General features: G+C 32.2%; 1 protein-coding gene across 2 annotated transcripts in view; it reads left to right on the top strand.

The window, feature by feature from the left end:
- The window catches only part of DENND1B (DENN domain containing 1B), a 242,907-nt gene that overhangs the window by 144,461 nt on the left and 72,577 nt on the right, over positions 1–25,869 (top strand). For both annotated transcript variants that reach the window (XM_032878198.1, XM_032878197.1), the window contains 3 exons: positions 1,588–1,633; positions 6,409–6,510; positions 17,857–17,982. In XM_032878198.1, coding sequence (XP_032734089.1) covers positions 1,588–1,633; positions 6,409–6,510; positions 17,857–17,982 — 274 coding nt within the window. The remainder of the gene's footprint in view (positions 1–1,587; positions 1,634–6,408; positions 6,511–17,856; positions 17,983–25,869) is intronic.

The raw sequence follows: 25,869 nt of genomic DNA, 5'->3' as shown, positions 1-25,869 counted from the left end.
GAAGGCAGAAAATCTGTTAGGTCTTAAGGATATCAAGGCCTATAAATAGTTCTTAACTTTCGGTCAGATGATCCAGAATATCAGATCAATTCCAGATGGTCTATTGTATTTAAAAAAAAAAAAAAAAGGAAGGAACAAAGCTACAAAAGGGAATTAGATGGAATCTAATACAATAAGAAATAATGAACAGGATAATGAGAAGTCAATTATAAACTTTATCCTTATTTTTGGTGAATTTGGGGTATATGTTGGTGGTTAAGACATCTTTAAATAAATTTGAAGCTGTTTTAGGTTACTTTGGAAACTGTGGAGCACCGTTAGCTTTATCTGTGACCGGTTCTCAGTAGCAAAGTGGATATGCAGAAGTTTGGACAGCTCAGCTCTAATAGTGAAAATGATATTTCGAAAATTAAGCAAATTCTTTGAAAAAGATTATCTGTTTTCATTAACATAGAAAATGTTTCATTAACTATAACACAGAGATACTATAGAAGAAATGTCAAAAGTTTTTTATTTTTAGATAGCTATTTATTTGCATATCTTCTATTACCTTTGTAGACATCTGTCCATTCTCACGTTTTCTTGTTAAATAATATTTTGATTTCAAAATGTCAAGTTGGATAATTTCCTTCTTGTATTTTACGAGAAATATCTCTGAACTTACTTATAAGCCTGATTATATGTTACAAAAATTATTTAATATCTGTATCCTCTGCTAGAGTGTAAGATCCACAAGGGAATATATTCTGTTTATATCATTTATTATTATACCTAGCTCATAGCCCAGGTTCTAGCATCTGGTGTGCTTCAGATATTATTTGTTGAATTAATTATTTCAGTATTATTCTTACACATACTTGAATATTATGATTTGTTAAAATTATTTTATTACTAGAAGTGAAAATGGGATAAATAGGAATGTGTGACATTTATTTGTGTTTTTACTTACTTATTATGTTATGTCAGTCACCATACTGAATGACATTTAAATAAAGGATGACGTACCTGAACAGAAAGCACAGAAAGAGAATGATAACAGTAGAGGAAAAACTTGTTTATCTTTGTCCTTCTAGTTCTGAAACAGTGCCTGGCATATAGTGGGTCTCAATAAATACTGGGTGATTGACTAAATCAGAAAATTTTGTTGCCATTGTAGGTGTGAAACGATGATATAGTAAGAAAATGACAGAAATAAGAATCCAATCGAATTTTAAAAAGGCATATAAAAGAAATGTGAATAAATTTGATAATTAGGATATATTTGATATGAAGTATGTGGAAGGTTTAACTCCGACTATGGCCTAGACTCTAATATTCTTCATAAATTAAAAGTTTTTTTAGGCCTTACCACTCTTTATTTAATTATAAATGATTTTGTGATTTTTATGCAAATAAACCTTAATTTGAATATATTCATGGTCTCTCCAATTGAATTTGATTTTTATGTATTGAATAATTTTAAATACCTATAATGGGCTATATTAGAACTGTACCATTAATTAATTTTTTAAACTTTCTGAATTACTTATATAGTTGTTTCAGTTGTAATGAACTTATGAATATATACATTATGTATCTTTAATTTAGTGCTCCAATGCCATACCTGATTGGAATACACTCCAGCCTCATAGAGGTGAGTATCTTTCAGACATGAGATGCATGAGTGGTATAATGATTAATAAAAATAATAGTTAAAACAGTTGTGTTTTCAAAGAGTATCAGTTGAATAGTATAAAGCAGTTGCAAGTGTTGAATTATTATATACTTACACAATCATTTTCAAAAAGGTAATATTTGGAATCATTACATTTTAATTAGTATTCTGAATGACCATCTTTGAGGGCATGAAAACCATGAAAATATGTTAAATTTGGTCAAGGTCATGTGGTAAGTATTACATACTAAAAACTTAGTCTTTGATGAACCACTTTTTTATGGCACTTGGGATCTTTTATACTTATTTCTTTTTCAGACCATATTTTGAAGGTCAGATTCTATGTACTTATGAGTCATAAAGGCAAAATGTTTTCATTTTGCAATCATTATGATCCAATTTGTCCGTGTGCTTTTTCAAGGTGTGATTTTAATACAATAATCATGAAATTTTAAATTAGAATATAGCTTTAAATTTTTTAAAATTTCCAGTCCTGTTAGGGTTTTAAAATGCATTGATTTTTTTGTACTGTTATCACTTCATTCCAAAATGATTTTTGTGACTTGTCATCATTATAGTGAAAAACTTTGAACTTTAAATACCTTGTACTTGGAATCAGTGAAACTTCCAGAGAAGACTTCTTAGAAGATTAGATTCTAAAAAAAGCATAAACAGAAGACTTGGATCCAAACAGAAGACTTGGGTCAGTTGCATAGCATCATTATGCTAGCTGATTTCAGTTTTATTCAGTTTTCTTTTTTTTTTTCTTTTGCTGATTGTGCATATTGTATATTAACCCAATTTCTAATCAGCAACCTAAATTAGTTAGATTTGGTTTTCTTATTAGTTGTCACTGTGTACACCATCAGTCCTCACTTTGCAGATCAAGGAAGATCCCATTGATTATTTTAAAACTCCTGAGGATCGTGTCTGGAGAAGTCATGTTCCTGTAGTAGTCCTTCCCAAGTTAGAGAATACTACATGTGCTCTGGTTTTGGTCATTTTCTCCTTTTGCAGAAAGCTAGGGCAACATTTTTTATTTGTTTAATCATTAACAAATAATACATTTTAATGAATTTCTTTAGTAGACTTAATTTGTTTTTAATTTTGAAGTCTGAGTTAGATAACATTATGAATCTTTATTAATTTTTAGAAAACTTGTTCTTTTATGACAAGGTGCTGGCAGTGAAAGGTCAATTTGCATAAAATAAAACACGAATTTGTAGGTATTTAGTCTGTTATTTGATTGTAGAATATATAACTGGTATTTTGTTCATCAGTATTTTCACTGTATAAAATTAAACCACAGTTGGTATGGTTTCAAAGAAGTCATCAAATTTGAATTTGATATTAGTGCACATGTCTCTTCTTATTTAATGTATCTAATAGAATACCTCATTTTTATAATATGTTTATTTGTACAGATAAAAAACATTTAAAGTTGATTATTGTACCTATGGATGTTATATATATTTTTTGCATAATGGTTCTATATCAACTTTTAATACAAATGATTCAGCTTTCTAAAATATTATGGAAGTGTGTGCATGTTTTAAATATTTGATCACACTTACCGTATATTTATTGGATATCTATAGTGAAAATCAGTCCTTTTTTTTAAGAAGCAAATTGCTTAAGGATTTTTTACTTCTTGCAGTATTATCTTAGAGAAATGGTCCATTCTGTTTTAAATTGGATCATCATTAAATGAGACTGTTTAGAGCCATGATTAGAGTGCCTGAAATCTCGGTACCTTTTTATACTCTGGACTTATTGAACTGTCTTTGTAGTCAGTTCTGTTTGGTCTGTTTGGTTTAATAGTGAATGAGAAGGTATAAAAGGAACTTCAAGAATGTCTTTAAACCAGTTGGGTACCATTTAGTAACTTTCTCCTTAATTTATTACAAGATAATATGCATCCTGCAATTCCATTCTTATTTAATCATTTCATTAATGGCACATTTTAAAAAATCTTTTGTGCTTTCTTATTTTATATTAATGGTATTATAATTAAAATATGGATATATCTATTTAGATATTTTATATGTGAGACTGAACTGAGTAATTTTTTACATTTTGCTTGGCTGCATTTACAACAGATTTTTTTTTTTTTTTACGAATAATCAAAATATTCCATATTCTCTCTCTTGGTTACTACAGTTTCAACATAACAGCTTTACAAAGACTTCTAGATATAATTGTTCAAAGATGTGAAACTAATATCCTTCCAAATCTTTCTTTTAATTATTTTTATGTAATTATGAGTGAAAGATGGCTAGAAATTTCTTTTTAAAATGTAAATTTGCTTCAGAATAAAGGATAAGGACATTTTGTTCTCCCTGAAAATTAGACTTTAGGGATGAACTCAAAGGCCTGTAAATGATGAGAAATAAGTTAGTGGATTGTATTATGTGTTTTAAAATACAGAAGAAATTCTAAAATGTTGGCTCAGTTTTACAAGAACGTGGGACTACTGCCACTCATAGTAACATAGTGCATCATAGTAACACACATGATGCACATTCATAGTCACATTGCCTGGATGCGTTATTATATAGAGAGGATGTGGGAGAAAAACCTACTACTTTAATACCTTACTGTTTTCTTTCATAAGACTTTTGGTCTCTGTCCTTATATTATTTTTTTATTTTTGAAGAAAAAAAGCAAGTTCTCCTTTTTCTTACTCTTTCCCAATCCAAGCAAGCTGATGAATTTTATGAACTATTAAAATATGACAGAGAAAGTGGTACCATTTTATATACTGGATAATCTTTTACTCCTGTTTAATTAAAGCCTGACTTGGAAGGAAATGTAGACAAAATACTGACATTAATCCAAATTAAAAAAAGTTTTTTTAAATTACATACTGTATTTCACTTCTTGCTGCTTATGTAGAATCATTCTCATTTTAGTGAGTCTCATTGTATTGATTTATTGAAATTAGTACATTTTCCATTTTTACCAAATGGTCCCTTGAACAGAATTTAATATTCAGCTTTTATCAGACCTTTTTAAACTAAGTGCATCTTGGAAAAAAGTATACATTTCATGTTAATACTAATCTTATTTTTCAGAGTTTAGCATTTGTATCATCACAAAATATTTAGGTATCACATAACCATTTTTCCAGGCTATTTAGAGGAACTCATTTCATCCTTTAATAAGTGGGTTTCTGGATTATCTTTATAGTTTCTGTTAAAAGGGACAATTTAGAATTGAAGGTGGAAATCAAAATTATGACACTCCTTTCCCACCCGTATGCCACAATTATAAATGTATTTTTGCATCTGAAATAGGTTACTTTTGTATTTATGCTGTAGTTAACTGAGGCAACTACATACTTATGTATGTGAGCCTTTTTTGTGTATGTGTATACATATGCAAAGAAAAGAGGATAAGTTTATTTATAAAATGTTTTGTAAATAGTGTCACAATTGTACGTGATTGTCTCTTAACTTCTAAGAAACAGCCATCCTGACTCTTATTTTAGAGTACTTACAATGTCTTTTATAAGATGGATTTTTAAAATGATGTGTTCCTTTGAGAATTCATATTCTACACAAACACTATGGCTTTCTTAACACATACAAATTCCCTACTCTAGACACCGTTTCCCTAGCAAACTTAACATTCTGCCTAAACTGCAGAGATTGGAAGTTCTAAATGGATCAAGGAAATTTCGTTCCTGAACAACTTAAAAAAATCAGTTTGACCAATTTAAAATTTAAGGTATTTAATAATTCTCAAAAATAGCTATTATTCAAGAATGTCATTTAAAAAAAAATACTATACTGAAGAAAAATACTACACTGAAATTAATTTACTTATTGCCAGTTCACCTATGCAGTTATGGAATTCTGATAGATAGATCTCATTAATGAGCACCTTATTTATTTGCATCAAAAAGTAATACTATTTGCTATCATTTAAATAAGGCAAATAGATTTATGTGATTTTAATATACGTGTTAGTTTAGGAAAAATAAACCGTGTTTTCTTTCTTTAAGGATGAAAAATTTGATGAAATTCTAATTTACTGTCATTAGTCCACATATTGAGATAATTTGGCCATTTGATTAAAATGTCAAACAAATAACACAAGTCAAACAATCTGATAGGCTATGAAATTTGATCTGTTATATTAAATTCATATGATAAATTATGCTAACAATTTCTTATTATGGCCATCTTTATCATTTTACTTATTCAACTTACAGTCCTCATCATCAGCTTATACTGAATTGATAGGGAAATACAGAGAAAATGTTTATTTAAAACTTAGTTCACTTATAGAAGTCATACTTATGGCTTATGTTAGTCCTACAATATGATTTATGCTAAAAATAGGTATAGAAGTGGCCACAAGTTCCTATATCAATAGGATCAAAATTCATTTGATAAAGTTGTAAATTTGGAGAGTTTAATGTAGCTGTGCCTATTTTGTGAGTTTTTATTATAATATCTCTTTGGTAGTTAAATTATATTCAACATCTCTAAACTAAATCAATGTGTTTAGATGACCAAGCATTCTATTTTAAAGATTTTTTTTTACCCAATCTTTTTGAATGATTATGAACAAACTTTCTTTCTCATAAGGCAAAGTCATTTATATGTTCTTATAATAGAGGATTTTCCTTTTTTCTTTTCCCAAAGCTAATTATCGTTAAGACAATTTTCTCTACATTTCTAAGCTCATTACAGTTTTGGAAGGAAAATATACTAAGATGTTTATTTATGATTGTGTTTTTTGAACAGAGAGTGAAAAATAAATCATTGGAGGATGTGGTTATGTTAAATGTTGACACAAACACTTTAGAATCACCATTTAATGACTTGAACAACCTACCGAGTGATGTGGTAAGTCTGAAGGCTATTTTGTGGTGTATATAGATATAGATATAGATATAGTAATAGATATAGATAGATATGTTTTCTCCTGGACCTTTGAATTGCCAAGAGTTGTTTTCCCCAGTTTTCTATCTGAAATAAAAGGGCTGAGTATGTGCATGGGTGTGAGAGGAATCTGTGTAGATTCTATATTTAACATTTTCTACCTTTTGGCAGTTGAGGAGATGTTGAATGGAACATCCTATTCCTATTGTAAAAGTAGGATCATAATTAAAAAGCTAGATGCATTCATTAGGCAGAGTTTCTTTAAACCCAAGTCTCTTCATCTCATCTTAATCATTATATTACAAAGTAGGCATTTCTGTCTGCCTAGTGGCATGTCTTGCAAAAGAATGAGAGAGTTTTTGAAGGCAAGGAGAAGAAGGGGGCCAATTACCAGCTTTTGCTTCCCTGCCACCTGCCAGTGCTTTTCCTTTTAATTAATGATCTGATGGCACTGGTCAATATAATAAGAAATGCTTGTACAGTTGGGGTCAGAAAATTCTGGCTTTGATCTCCCTCAACTTTCTGAAACATTTATTTGTTTTCTCTAAATTATTTCAGTTTTATTTTAATCTTTTCTATCCTGCTGAGGGCTGCAAGAATGAAAACCTACACTGTTTGTCATTTGCTTTGGCAGAGCAAAGACTGCTTACTTAGAATTCTATTTGTAAATTAAACTGCAAACCCAGTTTGTCATAAAAGACATCTGATCCTTTTGAAATGACGAAAACTGTCTTTTGTCTGTAAAGGCTGATAAATTAAGTGCCAGTTCTCTTCTGGTCTTTGATCTTGCAGAGGGTGTGTGTGTGTGTGTGTGTGTGTGCGTGCGCGCGCGCGTGTGCGCTCGCGCGTGTATGTCTGCAGCTTATAATAGGATGTATTCTGTGTTTCATGTTAGTCACCAAAAGTGCATTTTTTTGGCCTTCGTATTCCTTAGAATAGGGCAAAAATGCAGACTAGTACTGTTTCTGTATATATATTAATGGCTACTTAAAAATATCTTTATAACATAGTTCGAAGTTAAAAATAACTCTCCTAAAAAAATCCACTTTTTTCAGGGGTAGTAAAATTTGGAAATAAAAATCCTCCATCGTATATATTCCTGCAATATTGCAAGTACTTTGAAATCATTACCAGGGAGTTTGAAAAAGTGAATTTAAAAATTTCAAACTCAAAAAATACAGTAATACTGGCTTTAATTGTTCTTATGGCTAGTGATAGGAAAAATGTGATTTTAAAGTTAAAAACAGATTATTTATGCCCATAAATAACCTAAAATATTTGCTGACCTTGAAGCAAATTAAATTGAACTACTTTATCTTACTGTAGTAAAATTTATGCTATGTATGAACAAATCCAAACCCAGGCCAGTAAAGAATTGTATTATCTTCTTAGCTCATTATAACTAGATTGCCTCATTACAAAAAATTTTGCAGAAGCTGCTAGAAATGATTAGAGTTATTCACTTAGAAATTCATCAAAGAATTCTTCATTGGATAGAAAAATAATTATGAAATAAAGTCCCAACTTTTACAAATATTGTCCTTATGTGCAATGCATTTCCTACTGTTAATGCCCTAATGAGAAAGGGTTCTTTATTGAAAAAGAAAAAAGGAAAAAAGAGGAGAAAGAAAAGAGAAATAATTCAGCGTTTTTGTGTCATAAAAATTTTTATAGTCCGTTTCAATGATGGTTGATTTTATTTCTTTGAGAAAAACAATCCTTAATAGTAATTCTTTCGATGGGTGATTCTTTTTTTAATTGAGAAGTACTATTTTCCCAGTAGGATTAGTTTGTTATTAAGACATTTATTTTAAGATATGAAGAAGTTAAATAGTACTCACAAAATGTGGAAGCCTAAAAATGTAAAATGACAGGAAGAACCATCTCCTTTATTTACATGTAAAGGTTAACTGTACATAACTGAAATTTTAAAAAATCATAATAAGGCACACTGCTAGGTGGTGTAGATATAACTATACGTATGCTCGAAATTAAAGGCTTCAGACTTACAGACAAATTTGAACAATGAATAAGTGGATACAACCCTGGGGTGGAACTAGGACCACTTGCTTAAACTATGAGAGGTTTTAAAGTTATGATCATTTTCTAAAAATATTTTAGGTGATTGTTTAACCCCTCTCTAATAAATTTAGCTTTTTCATCAGTTTTCCAAAAGCTATATCTTATAGTTCTGCAGGGGATATGATAAAGTTATCGCATCATACTTTCTCTAAATATAAATGTTTTAAATGAGTTGTGTTAAAATTAACAAATGATCTTACTGAATTTTTTTATAATTTGAATTAATAAGATATACTAGAATCCTGAAAAATTTTACTACTGGTATTGTTTGATTATTTAATAAATTAACTGATAGTTAAAAGGGGTCCTTTTAAAAATCATCCACCAAAGCATTTAAATTATACTTACAGGCTAGATGACTTTCTATGCATGTGCACTCTATTACTGTGTCAGCTTGACCAGTGGTCTTGGCTATTCAAAGGTCAGTGGTCACAGTTGTCCTGAATTACTAGTTCTTTTTTCCTGTGGACCCTCTGCTGTGTTGCATGCTGTAATCTTCTTAATGGCTTCATTCCAATATTCACACATAATATTTTAGATTTATTGACTGTTAGAAATACTACCATGCCAGTAGCAGTTCCGCTACTCTTAAGGTATTTAAAATTGGAAAAATAAATCAGGGCAAGGCTTTCAGGAATCCTTTGTTTTCCTTAAGGGAAGGGAAAAAACTCTCTTCCTGTCTTCTGACAAGAACACTTGTTTTTCGATTTCATCATTTCACTATAGATTTGGATCATTAAAAGAAAAAAAAATTTTATTGAGAGTGATTTTAACGATATTGATTATTACATGGACTATCTTTTAAAAGCAGTAGATCCATTCAAATGTACTTTTGTAGTTTTCTGTCTTCATGCACTGTGATTTTATTTTTTAGTGGCTATGTCAAATATGGATACCTTCAAACAATGTAGGTTGTTTTTATATAAAAAATGAATTTTAGGGCTGTGTAACAATATCAGTTCAATTTAGTGTTACTGTGGTATGTTTTTAGTGTGGGGAAATTGAAACAGTTGAATTAAATACAACATTTGAAATTTCAAGTGAGTTCATTTTAATCTAAGATAACGTACTATTGAGATCTCCTCATTCCAAATATATATACAAATTTAGTTTTCAATTACATAATAATTTAAAATGTTCTATTTCTAAGGTACTACTGCTAATTTTAATTTTTATCATCATTAACATTTTTAAAAAGGATTTGGAGAATTGTTAACTATTTCAAAAATAAATAGGATAACTCACTTGTTAGAAAATAAAGCTAATTAGAATTATAACAAGATTTAGGAAATCTCTTCATGAGAAAATTAAGTTGGAACAATTATAAACTAATTCTCATAGATGAAAGCAGGTTAGAATTGACATCTGAAAAAGTTACATGCATTAAAATATCCATTACCAGGAAAGTGAATTTTGGCCTATGTTGCTTAACAGTCTTTAAATAATTTTAACTCATTAGATTGTAAGAAAATAATATACTCTCAGGTCAATATACCTACTCCTATTTTAGATAAGAAGATGAAGACACAGAAAGTATACTGTTAATGGTATTTCTAGAGCTTTAGTTCATATAGGTTGATCCTGTCATACTTATGCCCCAAACTCTTCTAGATCATGGTCCCTCTCATATAAACATGATATGCAGTGTAATGAGTAACTGTTTTAGAATTTAATATAGAAGCTTACTCTCTATTCTAATCTTGCTGAAGAAATATCAGTATGATCTATTTGATTTAGATTAGGATTGTTAACATTTTTAAAAACTTATTTTCATCTTATATAACACACTATTAGAAAATGATTTTTTTTATTTTCTATTATGAGGGTATGGACATAGTACACTTAAGGTTGTGCAGTTCACTATACACCCTGGTATGTTATAGGATAGCTACATTTAGTAGAAAGCATATTTGATTACTAAAATATTGAAAATATTATATTATAAAATGGGGTCCTCTAAAATATTTTGCATCTTTTAGTGATACTTTAAAGTATCACATGAAGGAAAGGTTAATGGTTTTATTGTGCAATGAAAAGCAAAGACACCAATTGCTCTGAATCACCGAAAATCATTAAATTAAAAGCCTGAAGACCTGGAGAAAAGCCCCAAAACACTGACTTTAAGTAAAAAGGTAAGATACCTTCATTCAAGTGAGTTAATTTTGAAATAAGTTTGGAAAAGAGTTTGCTATTTCAGAGAATTTTCTTAAATCAGCTTTATAAAAAATGAAAGTATGTAAACAAATTTAACCCTTGCAACTGTGCGTAGAGTTAACAGATATGTTTAATTTTTGTATATTTCCTCTAACCTAACATGAAGGTTTAATATGTTAAATTGTCATAGTATATGTTATGAAGAAAAAAAAAGGCCCCAGAGAATATTATATTAGTTCCAGGTTTGCCACAGCTCTGCTAGAATCCTTATCATATTTAGCACTAAATAAATTCCGCAGCAAATTTTTGGAGTGGCCAGGTTAGTAAGATAAACTGAATTCATTCAAGTTCTAGAGTAATTTATAGGACTTTTTTGTTGGGGGGGGTGTGGTCAATAGAGTAGACTTTAGGAGACAAATACTGCTTTCAGTTTTCCCCTGGAGAAATGCAGTCCTGTTCTCTCCTCGATCTCCTGCTGTCAGAATTCAGGCACCTAGATGCACATTGTCCCTGCCACAGAGCCTTAGCACAGGGCTTTGTAAATAGTAGTCATTCAGTAAGTGATGGTTGAAGGGAAATGTAATTGCGTTTATCTTTTGTAATAGAAGTTGCTTTTAAAGTCCCTGTTTAGAGTTATTTCTTAGAACATTTTATAAGGATATTTTCATCTTTTATAGTAATAAAAAGAAGAAACCTGGATGCATGTTTAACATATACTTTTTTGGTTGTGAGTGGAACTTATTTCCTCTCTCTGGAAAGGGAGACCGTGTTGTGATGCCCGTCATTGTGCTTCTGCACAGGACTTTGGGTGTCTGTGGAGAATCACTATTCTTTTAAATATTTTGAGAGATGTGATTGTTTATAACAGGTGTTTTGTTGTTGTTTGTAAGTAAACTATAGATCTTGCTATTTTTTGTACTTTTTTCTTTTTTTAAATATAAACTTTAAATACAAAAGCAAAAGAAAACAACAACAACAAAAAAAAACCCAAAAGTCAAAACCTTAATTAACTGGGCTTCCAAACTTTTAAAAGGTCTTTGTTATTTACTCCCAACTGAGCAAGAGAATCTGTCCCTCCCATTGCAGTGAACAGACTTCAGCAGTTCACTTCTTTATGTCTCTGTACTTTTGCCATTTTACAGTTGATTTATAGTTTGTTACTTGTAGTGATTCTAAGTACTCATGAAGTTCCTTGGCTTTCTCATAGGTTTTCATTTCCAACTAAATTACCTTGCCTTTCTCCGAATGTCTTTTTTTTCCCCCTGTAACATCTTAATGGGATGCTTCTCTCTCTTCTTACTGCTAATACATACATACATCTATACATATATACTTAAATGTGAAGACCTTGATTTGGGCTTTAAAGAGAATTTCCAATTTGTTTCTAGTCCTTTAAGTTCTTGGCTTTTCCATATTCAAGAGAGTTTTTTGTATGCATGATACTGTGTGCAGTGTCCCAACAGTGGTTCCCAAATCTTGCTGATATCATAATGACTTTGTGAACTTTTCAATGAATTATGTTCCTGGGCTCCATCATAGATATTCTGATCCATTGAACTAGAGAAATTAATGTAGAAGTGTGATGGGTTGCTTGTTTATTTATTTATTTATTCATTCATTCATTCAAACAGTCATTCATTTGATTATTTATCAAGCACCTATTATAATGCCTGTATTATGCTAGGAGCTGAGTGAACAGGAGGACATAATATACTGCTCTCATGGAACTCACATTCCATTCATCTGAACCTAATAACCACATCGCCATACCAAGCCATGAGGGATGTTGGAAAATAGCTGGGTCAGCATAAGGAGGTTGAGCAAGCACTAGTTAAAACTTAGGATTTCTTTTACCAAAGAGAGGGAGAGTGGATGTTAGCAGACCAGTAGTCATACTGCCATAAGTAAGCTGAAATGAAGGTGATTTTAGCCAAACTGAGATGTCATTCTTATCAGTTGAAATCCGCAGATTAGCCATTTGTGGTCCAGCTGAGCTCAATGTGTCAAAAGACCTGTTCCAGAATTGGCCTGAATGGTAAGTGTGAGTAAGCTGTGCAGAGTGAGAGGAGGAGGAATAGCACGTACAAAGATTCTACTGTGGGGAAGTGGTTGGCAAGTTCAAGAAATGGAAAGTCTTATATAGTTGTAGTGAGATGAACAAAAGAGAGAGTTACGTAAAATGAGGTTGTAGAGATAGGTGGTGCCATCAAAAAAGATCTATAGTTCTTGTTAGGGACATTTGGACTTTATTAGAAATTCACTGGAGATATTTAGCCAAGGAATAGTGTGATCTACTTTGACTTCTAAAAAATATCATCTTGGGGTCTAGGTCCTGAAGATTTCTCAGTATAAGGAATGAAGCAGGAAGATCCACTGAAATGGTTGAGACCATTTGCAGTAGTCTAGGTAGAGATGCTAGTTGCTCGAACTTGATAGTGGCAGATGTAGAGAAAAGTAGATAGATTTGAATCTCCATCAGAGGACTAACTGACAGTGCTTGGTGATGTGTTGCATATGGGAGATGAAAAAGGGTCAAGTGTTGAGGAAGCCCTGCAAGATACTTTTTTTGAGTAACTGGATGAATGGAAGTGACATTGGTAGTAGAGATGCTGGTCCAACATTGGGCTTGTGGTGGAGCAGTTTGACTGTCTTCATTTTATAATGGCCCCTGAAAGGAAAATAGTTGGAACTGACCCTATATTAATTAGGTTTTGATAGGTAATGTAAGCATGAAAGAGCCCAGGGTAATGGTACCCTTCAAAGGTATATCCTCTGCTTTTCATTTAAAATGGTTACTGTTCCAATCCTTAAGTAGAAGCTCACTAAAAAATTACATTAAGAGGATAGGGTATTAATTTTGTTTCTAAAAAACCCTGGACATTAGAAAGATTAAAGAGATGTAGGGATTTTTCACGTGATGACCATAAGATGTTTCAAGGGGAGAATACAACTTTTTATCTTTGTAACTTTTTTCTAAAGCAGATAAGATGAAGCTCTAACTTTTCTAAATGGATGTGGATTCTCTAGTACAGTGTAGTTCACAAAAGGAGGTATTTAAAAACATCAGAGGGGTGTTTTAGTGTTGTGTAGTTTATCTAAATATTATTTCTGGACATTTATTTTTACCTTCTGCTCTTTACTCTGATGTTTATCTTTGTGATCCTAAAGAGCAAAATTAAAATTTCTGGGTATAAAGGTTAATTTATGTTTCCTGAAAAGACACATCTAAAGTCAAGAGAAAAATCTGTCACTTCTCTGAAAAACTCAGCCCCTTTAATGTGCTCTTCCTTCCTAACTCCCGGTTGGCATAATTACTTCATTACTCAGATTGTGTGCACGTGGCTTGCACTCTTTTAATTTATACCTGTTTGTTATGTTTACTCATGTAATTTCCTACTTTTATTCATAGTCACTTTAGTGTTAAGAGGGTAAAAATGGAGAATTGTTGGTAATATTCATGTTGCAGTGAACTCCCACTGTGCTAAACCCAGGTTATAATTCCTCCCATGGATGGCTGCTTGGAAGCCTGAATTTTCACTGTATGAAAGGAATTTAAACATTTGATAAGAGCCATGAAATATTTATTTCTGAAGTTCTTTTCACTGTTTAACTTTTTTTTTTAGTCTAGTATACTTGATTAGACTTAGAAAGATAATTTATTCACAGATTAAAGAGTATCATAATAAAATCAGATGTCAGTTTTGAAGTAGTCTTTAGCCATTGGAGTTTGAGGCTTGCTTACTTTCGTAAAAATAAGAAGAGAAAACAATGAATACTTTTTCAGTGTCTCATAATGGGATTGTGTGATAAGAGCCAGGTGACTAAAGTTCCAAAGGCTCTTCTGAGTTCAGGATTACATGTGAATATAAACTTGATGATTTGTGGGAAGATGTACGTACATCTATTTCATAATTAAATTTAGAAGTTTGGAAATTAAAGCAGAAATGCCATTTCCCAGACGAAATATTGAAAAAGTACAGAGGAGACGTCACCATTTTTATAGATAAAAACTGCTAAAAGCTAATTAGCACTGCAGAGGGCATTGGTAACTAGTGGTAATTTACTCCAATGATCTAAAGGACAGGGAAACAGCAAGGTTGACACAGTCACTTTATATTAGAGTCATATCTTTCTAAAACTGATTTTAAAAACTCTATTTCATTCTTACAGACTATTTTTGAGCATTCATTTGTGCATCCAAGAAACAGTTAACTCACCTGCCCTCTTGGTCTCTGAAAAACAGGAACAACTTCAGGTCTACTTACTGACCGTCAAAGCCCTCCTAGAGTAGGTCAGGGAAAACCTTTTCAAGCAGTTTGTGAAGGTTGAAGTAATGTAGATATAAGCAAAGTAACAATGTAACTATTTCTTACCAGGCAATGTTTTAGTCTTACATCTCACACTGGGTAGTATGCTCATGTAGAATAGTACTATTCAGTGGAATTGTGAGCTACATATACAATTTTAAATTTTCTGGTAGCCATGTTGAAAGATAAATAATGGGTGAAATTAATTTTAATATATTTTGTTTAACCAAATGTTCAAAATACTGTTTTGTTATGAAATCAATATAAAAATTATTAATGAGATATTTTACTTTGGGGGGGTATTAAGTCTTCAAAATCCAGTGTATATTTTACACTTAAAGCAAATCCCCATTTGGATTAGTCACATCTCAAGTGGCTACTGTATTGGACCACAGAGTTCTAGAACAAGTGTTTTCTGAGGGATTTCAGGAACTACATTGAATTTTGGAGGTAAAGGCCCCATATTTACAGTTTGGCTAGGAAAGGCTTGTGGCAAAATGATTAAGATCCTGGCTAGCTTTAGAAGTACTGAATTCAGCATCTAAAGCCTTGGGGTAAAGAAGGCTAAGGCATGGTTTGACTTGCCTGCATTCACTCTAAGCATGTATTATGATTGTTCCAAGAATACTCACTTTGTGGAGAGCTGAACTGTCATTTTCATGTTTTATAGAAAAGTACACTTTGAAGAATTTTCTTTTGCTAAGATATAAGTAAGGCATGACATTTTAATTTTTTTTATTTTCAAAAGTAAATTCAAAATAACACAACCATTTACTTTTTATAATACATAGACATATTCCTTCCATCATAAGCCTTTTTTGAGGGGGGCAGTTATTAAATATATATATTGATATTCACTTCCATTGTTTTTCATTAAAGGCAGTTGAAGCTTAAAAAATAACATTATTACAAACTTTAAAATAAAAGACAAGTCATAAGACTTCGACTTTGCATCATTTAGCTACATTGTTTGAATATGTAGGTTGAATAAATGTGCATTTATTGAGTTCAGATTTTAATAATAAAAACTTCCTCTTAAATGAATCGTGATTTATGCACTTTGTGGGCTAAATGAATTAGACTCCAAACTTTTATCTGAATCTATGGAGCTTGGATATAAATTGAAAAGATCACAGCTATGGGGAGAAGACCTATACTGCAAAGGCCTTTCTGCATAGATTATGAACATCATAACTCAATAATTTTTTCAAAACTGTGGTTATAATTGGACCCAATGGGGGTCTCTTTCTTTGATCAGATCACAGTAACTGTGACTTTACACTGGAAAATGTCACTACTGTGAAGGTTTATCACCTGTAGAGCTGGTCTTTCCTCTGATGCTGTGTTCATTTCTCATTAGCATTATTCAAAGTTTAGTTGTTAATTAGGTTGACACTTCAATTACAATCATCATCTACAGGAGTAGTCAGGGCTGCTTGCATAAAGAAATTTTTAAAAAATACACTTCCTTGGGTGTATATGTAAAGGAGAAATGACATTATTTTATTTTGTTATCCGGTGGTTTCATAAGGGTCAGAATATGCTCTGTTAAGGGAGCAATCCAACCACAATTTCTCCCATCGGTTTTGTTTTCTTGGAAAAAAAAAAAGGGGGTTTTTATGTGACTTCATGTTCCCATGTAAAGCATCAATGTGGAATAATATGAGCACCAATATTTTTTAAGTGTAGACAGTGTAGTTTTCTATAATGCATGAAAAGAATTGGTCAGGTGAATTAGATGATAGGAATGTATCACATCATTTCCCTTTAAAAAAATTAGAGTATACGTCAGGATTGTGATTATACCTACGGAATACTCATCTAAGTAAGGGTTGTTCATAAATAGTAACGATTCTATAAAATACAGAGAGCTAGAAGGAACTTGAAGGACAGAAATGTATGAAAAATGGTAACAAATTCAGATGCCTTGAGAAATTATGCAAACTCCTGAGAAATAAATATTTCTTTGATTTAAAAACATTAATCTGATTACTGGTTCATAAAGCAATAACATTGAACTCAAACCCAGCACATTGTGGTGGGGAAAAAACTGGACAGAACTGGATTGAAATCTCAGTCTTGCCATGTAGTAGCTGTATAGGGAGGGCAAACTGATTCACATCTTTAAGTCCCTGTTTCTTCATTCATAAATGGTAATACAAATGTCTTTCTTAGATAAGGCTGTGAAAACTGAGACACTGTATAACATGTGCATAACATGATTCTCTACTCATGGTAGGTTCTCAATCACTTTAACTTCTCCCCCCTCTCTTTTTGTCTAATAATGGTGAAAACTATTCAACAAACGAGTAGAAAATTACGTATGCAAATGAGACTTCCAAAAATAAAATTAAATGGTAAGTGATCCTGGAGGACCTGTAACAAATAACCTTACATGGCAGAAATGAACGATACCAACCGGCTTCTTCTCAAAACAAGTAGACACATGTTGTAATTGCTAAAAATCTGCAGAAAAGTGGCTCACAGGCAGTTTACCGTAAAATAATTAAAGCTTATTTATGTCAAGAGGCCTTGGGAAAAAAAGAGAGCATAAACCAATTTGCATTAGCACGTTACTATCGGCTCCTGCTTTCGTTTCAATTAACAGACCAGCAGGTGCTCTCTGCAGTTAAAAAGATAAGCTATCAGGGAGGAGGATGAGTTTTGGGCTGACCTGCAGACACTGTGGTTTGCCTGCTGATTGGGTTCGTACCTCGCTGTACCAATTTCTGAGGTGTTAATTTAACTGTTCCTCTCTGTCATGCAGGTCTCGGCCCTGAAAAATAAACTGAAGAAGCAGTCTACAGCTACGGGTGATGGAGTAGCTAGGGCCTTTCTTAGGGCACAGGCTGCTTTGTTTGGATCCTACAGAGATGCACTGAGATACAAACCTGTAAGCGTTTTATTTCATCCCTATTTTAATTTGCTCTTTTAATGGTTCTTTAGAATGGGGCAGAGAAAAGAAACATTTTACTATCACACACAGAGAAAGTGTCATAAAGGTCTTTTAAAATCCAAAATAATGTGCTTTAAGGCATTGTGCCCTGTGTCCAATTCCATGACTTTTTGGTTTTAGTTCTTTTAGTAACCTTTAATTGCTATTTCCCCACATTCTTTGGCACATCATCTTATGTATTGTTCTAAATTGGCTTACCTCTTAACTAATTAATGAATTGTGTGTTAATGAGTTTTAATGTAACCACCTGACCTTAAGATTATTAAGAAATTATCTAGACAGTTGGGTTTCATAGATTAATCCATTTAGAAGTGACTGTACAAAGTGGAAATTTAAAAATATAGGAGCTTGCAAATTTTGCAATGTTTGGAAATTTATCATCTTCTTATACCATAATACTCATCTTAGTGGGCTATCTATTTAGCATATGCTAGCTCATTTTGGCGTTTCTTTTTTGTCTTAATACCCTAAAAATGATTATTATGTAGAATTGTAGTCAGTCAAGTTTTTCAATAGTCCAAGAAGGTATAAATCAAAATATGCTTGTTTCTCTCTCTGAATTATTGATTAAATGTTAGTCTGATTTTAATGAAAATAATTATACTGCCCTTCCATGACCAGCTGACTATGTTGTAATGGATAAAAAACATTGAGTTAGTAATAAGTAGTAAGACATGCTATCTAATAAGAATTCCGCTGTTATTAAGCTGTGTAACCTTGACCCATTTCCTTGGTCTCTCTAGACTTTGATCTTCTCATTTGGAAAATGAGAATTCTTATACTTTACCTGTCTACTTTTCAGAATTGGTGTGTGATCCCTATCATAAACCATGAAACACTAAACACGTGTGAATGGGTTATATCCTTTCTAAACTGGCTTCTCAATTAGTAGTTCCCACCCAATGGCTCTTCCATCTCTGAGGAGTTATTGAGTTACTAGGAGTCCTTAAATGGATAGGCAGATCAACTGCTGTCTCTAGAGAAGTACATATGTCTAATTTGCATGCTAATCTTTTTGAAATATGTGTCTGTTTTTTAAAGCCTTGTAGAAGTCATAATACTGCACATAGTATACTTATCGAGAAACACATGGGGGAGTCTTTAAAAATTATTGACAGTTACATGGTTTCATTTATTAAAAGACTGGAAACCAATCATCTGTACTAATAAAATTGTAAAATCATCTGGTTGTCAATTTTTTTTTTTTTTAAACAAGTTGATTTCAAGTTTATAGTACAGGAGGGAAATTTAGAAGTACCACTTAGCTTAAATGTTGCCACATTTAAATAATTTTTAATCTTTGCAGGCTGCATTTTTCTTTTCCTTTTTAAATTTATGAAGGACTTCAGATTTGAGGAAAGCAAATTGAAGAGAAAATTTCCTTAAATGATTTAAATTACCAGTTGAGCAGATAGGGGTTTAAGATTTCAATGACTTTGATTTTTTTTTTTCAAAGCCAGATTCCCAATTTCAGCAGGAAAATACATAATTTCATTAGAGAATATCTTTCCTGTTTATTGATCACATCTTATTATAAACTTCTTTGATAACTTATGTACCTTTTCCTTTTTATGTTTTGTGTTTTATTTTTTACTGCTAATTCTTTCTGTAAGTTGAGGGACAGTATTCTTATTCTGTATGTTATTATATTTCTTCTGAATCTTGAATGAAAGCTTAATTTTTAAAGTATACTAAATTTTATTAAAGTATACTAAATTTCGATACTTTCTATTTTCAAAAGAAATAATTTTTTCGGAAAATTATTTCTTTGTTGTGTATAAAGTATATTTTGTCATTTAAGCATTATCTTTGCAAATTACTCTATATTTTAATTTATTAAAAGTATACTTATTTTTTGAACTCTTTTGGACACTTATATAATAGGTATATGTCTTTAATATATTTTCTGATTAATATTAAAGAGCCATGTTTACAAGTTACAATTATTTCATGGTTTTGTCTCTTTTTATAAAAATATCTCGGTGGTGTCGTCTAGCTATTAGAGTACAACTGGAAAAAAAATCACTAAATAGCTTTAAATGACTATGACTTTTTTTTTTAAAAAAGATTTTATTTATTTATTTGACAGAGAGAGAAATCACAAGTGGGCAGAGAGGTAAGCAGAGAGAGAGGGGAAGCAGGCCTCTACTGAGCAGGGAGCCCAATGTGGGGCTCGATCCCAGGACCCTGAGATCATGACCTGAGCCGAAGGCTGAGGCTTAACCCACTGAGCCACCCAAGCACCCCATGAATATGACTTTTTTAACTGGGTATTGCCTTCCAAATATCATGATTGTTTATATATATATATATATATATATATATATATATATGATATTTTTATATATCTTTTATATACATATGTATAAATATTACTTATATATATTTATATATATATAAAAAAGCAAACTATTCTTATTATGTTATTTCTCTTACATTGCCAAAATTAGGCCTGTAGATTAGTCATAGAACTGTCATTCAAGACCCTCACAACGGGCAGGCAGTCTGTCTTTACTTTTTTTTCCTGATTTTTGACCTCAATTCAGAGAATTCTGCTTGAGGCTCCAAAATGTCCCAAGCGTCTCAGGCTTCCAAATATTCCAAATTACTACAGTTAATGCTCTTTCTTCCTGGTAGTGCTTTTATCTTTCTTGCTTTTAATGGCCATCTAGTTCCTTCCTGATCCTTAAAAGCTGTAGTTTATACTGACCCTTTTTTTTCCTATGAATTGATCATACTTACTTTCTTTAACACATTTCTTCTCCCTTTTTTGTATGGTTTTTATTATGGTTCTTTTATTAGTTTTACTGAAATTCATAATTAGTTGCTATTAAAACAATAATTGACCTTCATGTACCCTCTGGGTATCAGGCATTAATAGACACTTTAGATAGACTATTTACCCTTTTCATGTTAAAGATGAGGAACATGATGTTCACAGAGTGTAAATAACCTCTCTGAGGTTCTTGGGCTACCAAATAGTGGGGCCCGCACATGAATCTCTTCTTCCGCAATCCCCCTCTTGTTCCAGTGTGGCACATTTCTGCTCGCTCTGGCCTCCATTACTGTATCATACTCTCCTTGAGATAAATGTCCTGAACTAGCATTTCTTCTGAATGAAGATGCATGGAAGGCATTCAGGACACACTATGGAGAGACTGAACAAATGATGCAGTCGTAGGATTTTTCTCAAAAGGAGCACATGGTAGTGACATCCCACTGTGTGTGTGTGTGCGGAGATATAGATAGATATAAATTGGGGAAATAATTTGTTATTCATACTGCATATTTCCATTTGTGGCTTTGTTGACCTGGGGTAACTGCCACTGCTCATTCTGCACCTTCCTCCTCCCTCAGTCATCAGTGGTGTTGGTGGGGAGCCAGTGGGATGTGGGCTGTGAGGGAAAGCCCTCAGGATGATTCCAATGTCCGTTTTCAAATGCAAATACTAAATACCTATGCTAAATGCTGCTGAAGAGGAACTTATGTTACAAATAAACTTAGAATGTCTGAGTGACAACTCTGAGTATGTTGTTGCTCTTCTCAGATTTCCTCACTTTTACCTTCTGAATGACACACGAGCACTATTGACAAGTAAATGGTGCCTACTCTTACTTACAGAGAGAAATATACAAGTCCTCAAAGTTGTTGGAAAGTGATTTAAATAAAACAGTGGATATTTTGATTTGGGGGGATTTTAGCCAGCAGCAAGTTAGTTACTTTTTAAGAATTCAAAAATGTGAGTTCAAAGTAATGTGCTACATGGATTGAAGAAACGTGGTAAGAACACAAGCTCTAGAACCAGGCTGCCTGGGTGCAGATCCTCCTGCTGCGACTCACTAGTTGAGTTTGGGCAAATGAATGTCATAGTGCTTTAGTTTCCTCTTGTGTTCTTTAAAAAAGGTAGTAATTCTTCTTGGGTTATTTAGAGAATAAAATATGTTCATAAATGTAAGTTACTTAGAACAGTGTTTGGCGTATTATCAATGCTTTATATATTTGCTATTATTAAAAATGACATTTTAGAAGTACTAAGTTTGGGGAGGAAAATTCCTCTAACAAAACTAAAGTATCCTCTTCTGATTTCCCAAAAGAAAAACACTGTTATAAACATGAGAATACTTGTAAGTGACTGTATTAAATAACTAGTAAAGGGTCATCAGTTGTACCTCTGTGTATCATTTGTGTCACAAGCTATTAAAAATAAAAAAGTCATTTTTTGACCAACAGCTAATGCTAACGAAATGTTTGCCCGAGTTAAAATACTGCTTAATATGTTCAAAGGCATATTCTTGGTTATCCTAAGAGCAGAGACGTAACACTTAGATCTAGTCCTTTGAATACTTGGGGTGCTGTCATTTGTTTCAGTCACTCAAGCTTTTCTGGGCAGCCCTGAGCCTTGCTGATGGATAAAAGGTGAATTCTTTTTAAAATAAAGATTGGTTGGTAAACTAGGCCTCTGTTTGGCAGTTTGGAAGAGTTGTCCTTTTGGAATATATTTCGTCAAACATTATCAATAAATAATGTTATATTTTGTGATTAAACTCAAACAATTTAAGCACAGGATTGGTATCCATAATTTAAGTGGACATTCACTAAATCTTTGCCTTCAGGTTTCCATTTAACAGATTTGTAACTGTCATCTTGTTAGAGAATTAAAAATCCAAGTTGAAATATACATTTGCTCACCCCTCTTGGTTTTATGGTTACTAAAACATTTTAGGCACCCATTCATCTCATTACCCAAGGTTGCCTATAGACCTTTTGGCTTTAGAAATGGTTGAACCAAGAAAATATTTGTTATGTATTTGGAGTCTCATAAAATACGGTTGCTTTTATGGCACTTTCTTTCTGCTCTTTTTTTTTTTTTTCTTTTTTAACAGAGAAGGAATCTTGCTTAACTGCTTAAACAAAAATGTAACAATTCAGCACCACCACTATGGGATAGATAGAACTAGGGACTCTAATAGTAAGTGTTTCATGAGAATAGAGAGTGTTTTTCTTTAAATTGTGGAAAAGAAAAATACATATTTTTCATAGTATGTATAAAACTAATACATTGCTCTATTAATCTTTTTAAGTGTTCAAGTTTAGAGTTCTAGAAACAACTGTGTCTAATTTAGAAAAACCAATTTCTTTCCCTATCTTAACTTGCTGAATCACAGGCAAATGGAACATTGATAGCTATTTTTATTCAAGACAGATCTAATAACTTTAGGACAAACTCATTTAGTAATATATACAGAGAGAAGATTTTGCTGTAAATAATGATTAAAGTTTATGATTTAAATATAAGGCTTTTTTTCCTCAATAATTTTCAGCAGTAGAAAAAGTGTTGTTTTCATGGTTAATAAACCCTGAGTGTAGACTTGTGGTACCTTACATAATAATAGCACTGGGATACTTGGAAGAAGAATGCTATATAATCTGAAAAATATTCTAATATTATTTTCTGTGAGAACCATTCCCTTGAGAGAACTGATAACTGAGTGTTTAAGAGTTTTAAAAATTTAAAAATACCATCGTTATGCAGACATTTTTGCTTGTTTATATTTGTTACATAACAGTGACATTACATAGTAAGCCCAAGTGTATTAGGGAACTGAATAAGTATTATGTTGATACTTTGTTTATTATATTTCACATTTTTATGCAGCATCATTCTTCATGAAACCTTAATTTTTTTCAATATGAATCCTTACTAAGTCATATATATCCTTAAAGCATTAAGATCTAATCCATGTTTTTTTATTTTAATTTTTTATTAATATATAATGTATTATTTAGCCCAGGGGTACAGGTCTGTGAATCATCAGGCTTATACACTTCACTGAACTCACCATAGCACATACCCTCTCCAATGTCTATAACCCAACCACTCTCTCCATACCCGCCTCCCCCTGGAGATCCTCAGGTCTTTTTTTATATATATTTTTTTATTTTTTATAAACATATAATGTATTATTAGCCCCGGGGGTACACCATAGCACATACCCTCCCCAATGTCCATAACCCCACCACTGTCTCCCTATCCCCCTTCCCCCAGCAACCTTCAGTTTGTTTTGTGAGATTAAGAGTCTCTTATGGTTTGTCTCCCTCCAGATCCCATCTTGTTTCATTTATTCTTTTCCTACCTCCCAACCCCCCCACATTGCATCTCCACTTCCTCATATCAGGGAGATCATATGATAGTTCTCTTTCTCCGATTGACTTACTTCGCTAAGCATAATATCCTCTAGTTCCATCCACGTCGTCGCAAAATGGCAAGATCTAGTCCATGTTTAAGTATTTTCTTGTTCTTGCAAAGTTTCCGACTCCAGAAGACAATATAGAACTTGAAAGATATCCATCCTTAAAAACACACTAAACAAAAATACTGATTTGATGATAATCACTTTGAAACTGAACATAATAGTAGGGTAGGAAAAACAACACTATCTCCTCCATATCTTTCTTGTGTCTTAATTATCCTGTAAAAATAATTCAAATTATTAACCAGTGGATATTTACTGAACACTCAGAATACAAATACTATGTTAAGTATTACAATAAAAAGTGCAGAGATATATAAGGATATAGTCCCAGACCTCAAAAATGCACAGGTGAGATCTATAAAAATAACTTTTAATACAACTTAGAAAATAAATGCTAAAAGAAAGGTACACTCTGGATTTTCAGAGGAGGGAGAGTTTACTTATTTATGTTAAAGATGGAATCTAAGACTTTGCGAGGTAAATGATGTATTCCATAAGGGCGAGATTTATGCCTCTGGAGGACATTTCTAATTCATTCTCCTGCCACAGCTACTTGAAGAGTCTTATTTAAATACCATCAGGTTGGGGTTATGGACATTGGGGAGGGTATGTGCTATGGTGAGTGCTATGAAGTGTGTAAACCTGGCTATTCACAGACCTGTACCCCTGGAGCTAATAATACATTATATGTTTATAAAAAATTTTTAAATTAAATAAATAAATAAATACCATCAGGTACAAATGACATGTAGTTTTCTAGTGCACTGGCTCTAATGACACCTTTTATTAGTCATTATACAAGGGACTGAGCGTGACATTTGTTATTCTGTGGATAATCTTGAATTTGAATCTGCTCTGATTTGTATGTTTTAACAGGTAAATCAAGTATGAACGTTTGGTATTTTTATTATTATTAATAACAGACTACCTAGAAAGCCTCATCATAGAATGCCCAATAGGTTGTTGATTCATTCTTAGTATATATTTGTTGATTGGTGTAATCCTTTACGGGCTGGTAATGTGGCAGTTCATTTCTGGAAAGTCTGGTTCTCTTCTCTGAAATAAGAACTTCATTCCTACACTAGTACAGATTGTATTTTTTCTTACATCCTTTCACGCTCTTTTGTGTGTGACAGTCTATGGAAACGATTTTAGCTTTAGTTCCTTTCTGTTGCCTCATCACTCTTTCATGGAGCAAAAGATTCAGTAGCTTAACCATCACATCAGACTTCTTTGAAACTTATTACATTTGAATTCAGTTTTTTGTTTTTTACCGTGAAGAGTTTTTCTTGTCCACATTTTAATGTTTCTACATGATTATTCTGTGTTTCCACAGAGCTGTATTCTTCTTTACTTGCTTTTTCTGTCAATAAACATTATAACTTTTAGAAAATAAATTGGATTACAGATGCATATTTCTCAGTTGCATCAGTCTTTTTCCGTAAGAAATGATCAGTTTAACCTTCATGCTTGGTTCTGTGCAGATAATTCCTAAATATATGTTAAAGAACAAGTTTTCCAAACTTAGGTTTCTACTCTTGTCCACATGCCTTTAAGCATCTTCCTTGCC

This window comes from Lontra canadensis, unplaced genomic scaffold, assembly GCF_010015895.1.
Source record: "Lontra canadensis isolate GAN:19392208 unplaced genomic scaffold, GSC_riverotter_1.0 scaffold63, whole genome shotgun sequence".
In the NCBI taxonomy this organism is placed as follows: domain Eukaryota; kingdom Metazoa; phylum Chordata; class Mammalia; order Carnivora; family Mustelidae; genus Lontra; species Lontra canadensis.
The sequence above is the reverse complement of the archived record's forward strand: the minus strand, read 5'-3'. Positions and strand labels throughout refer to the sequence as shown.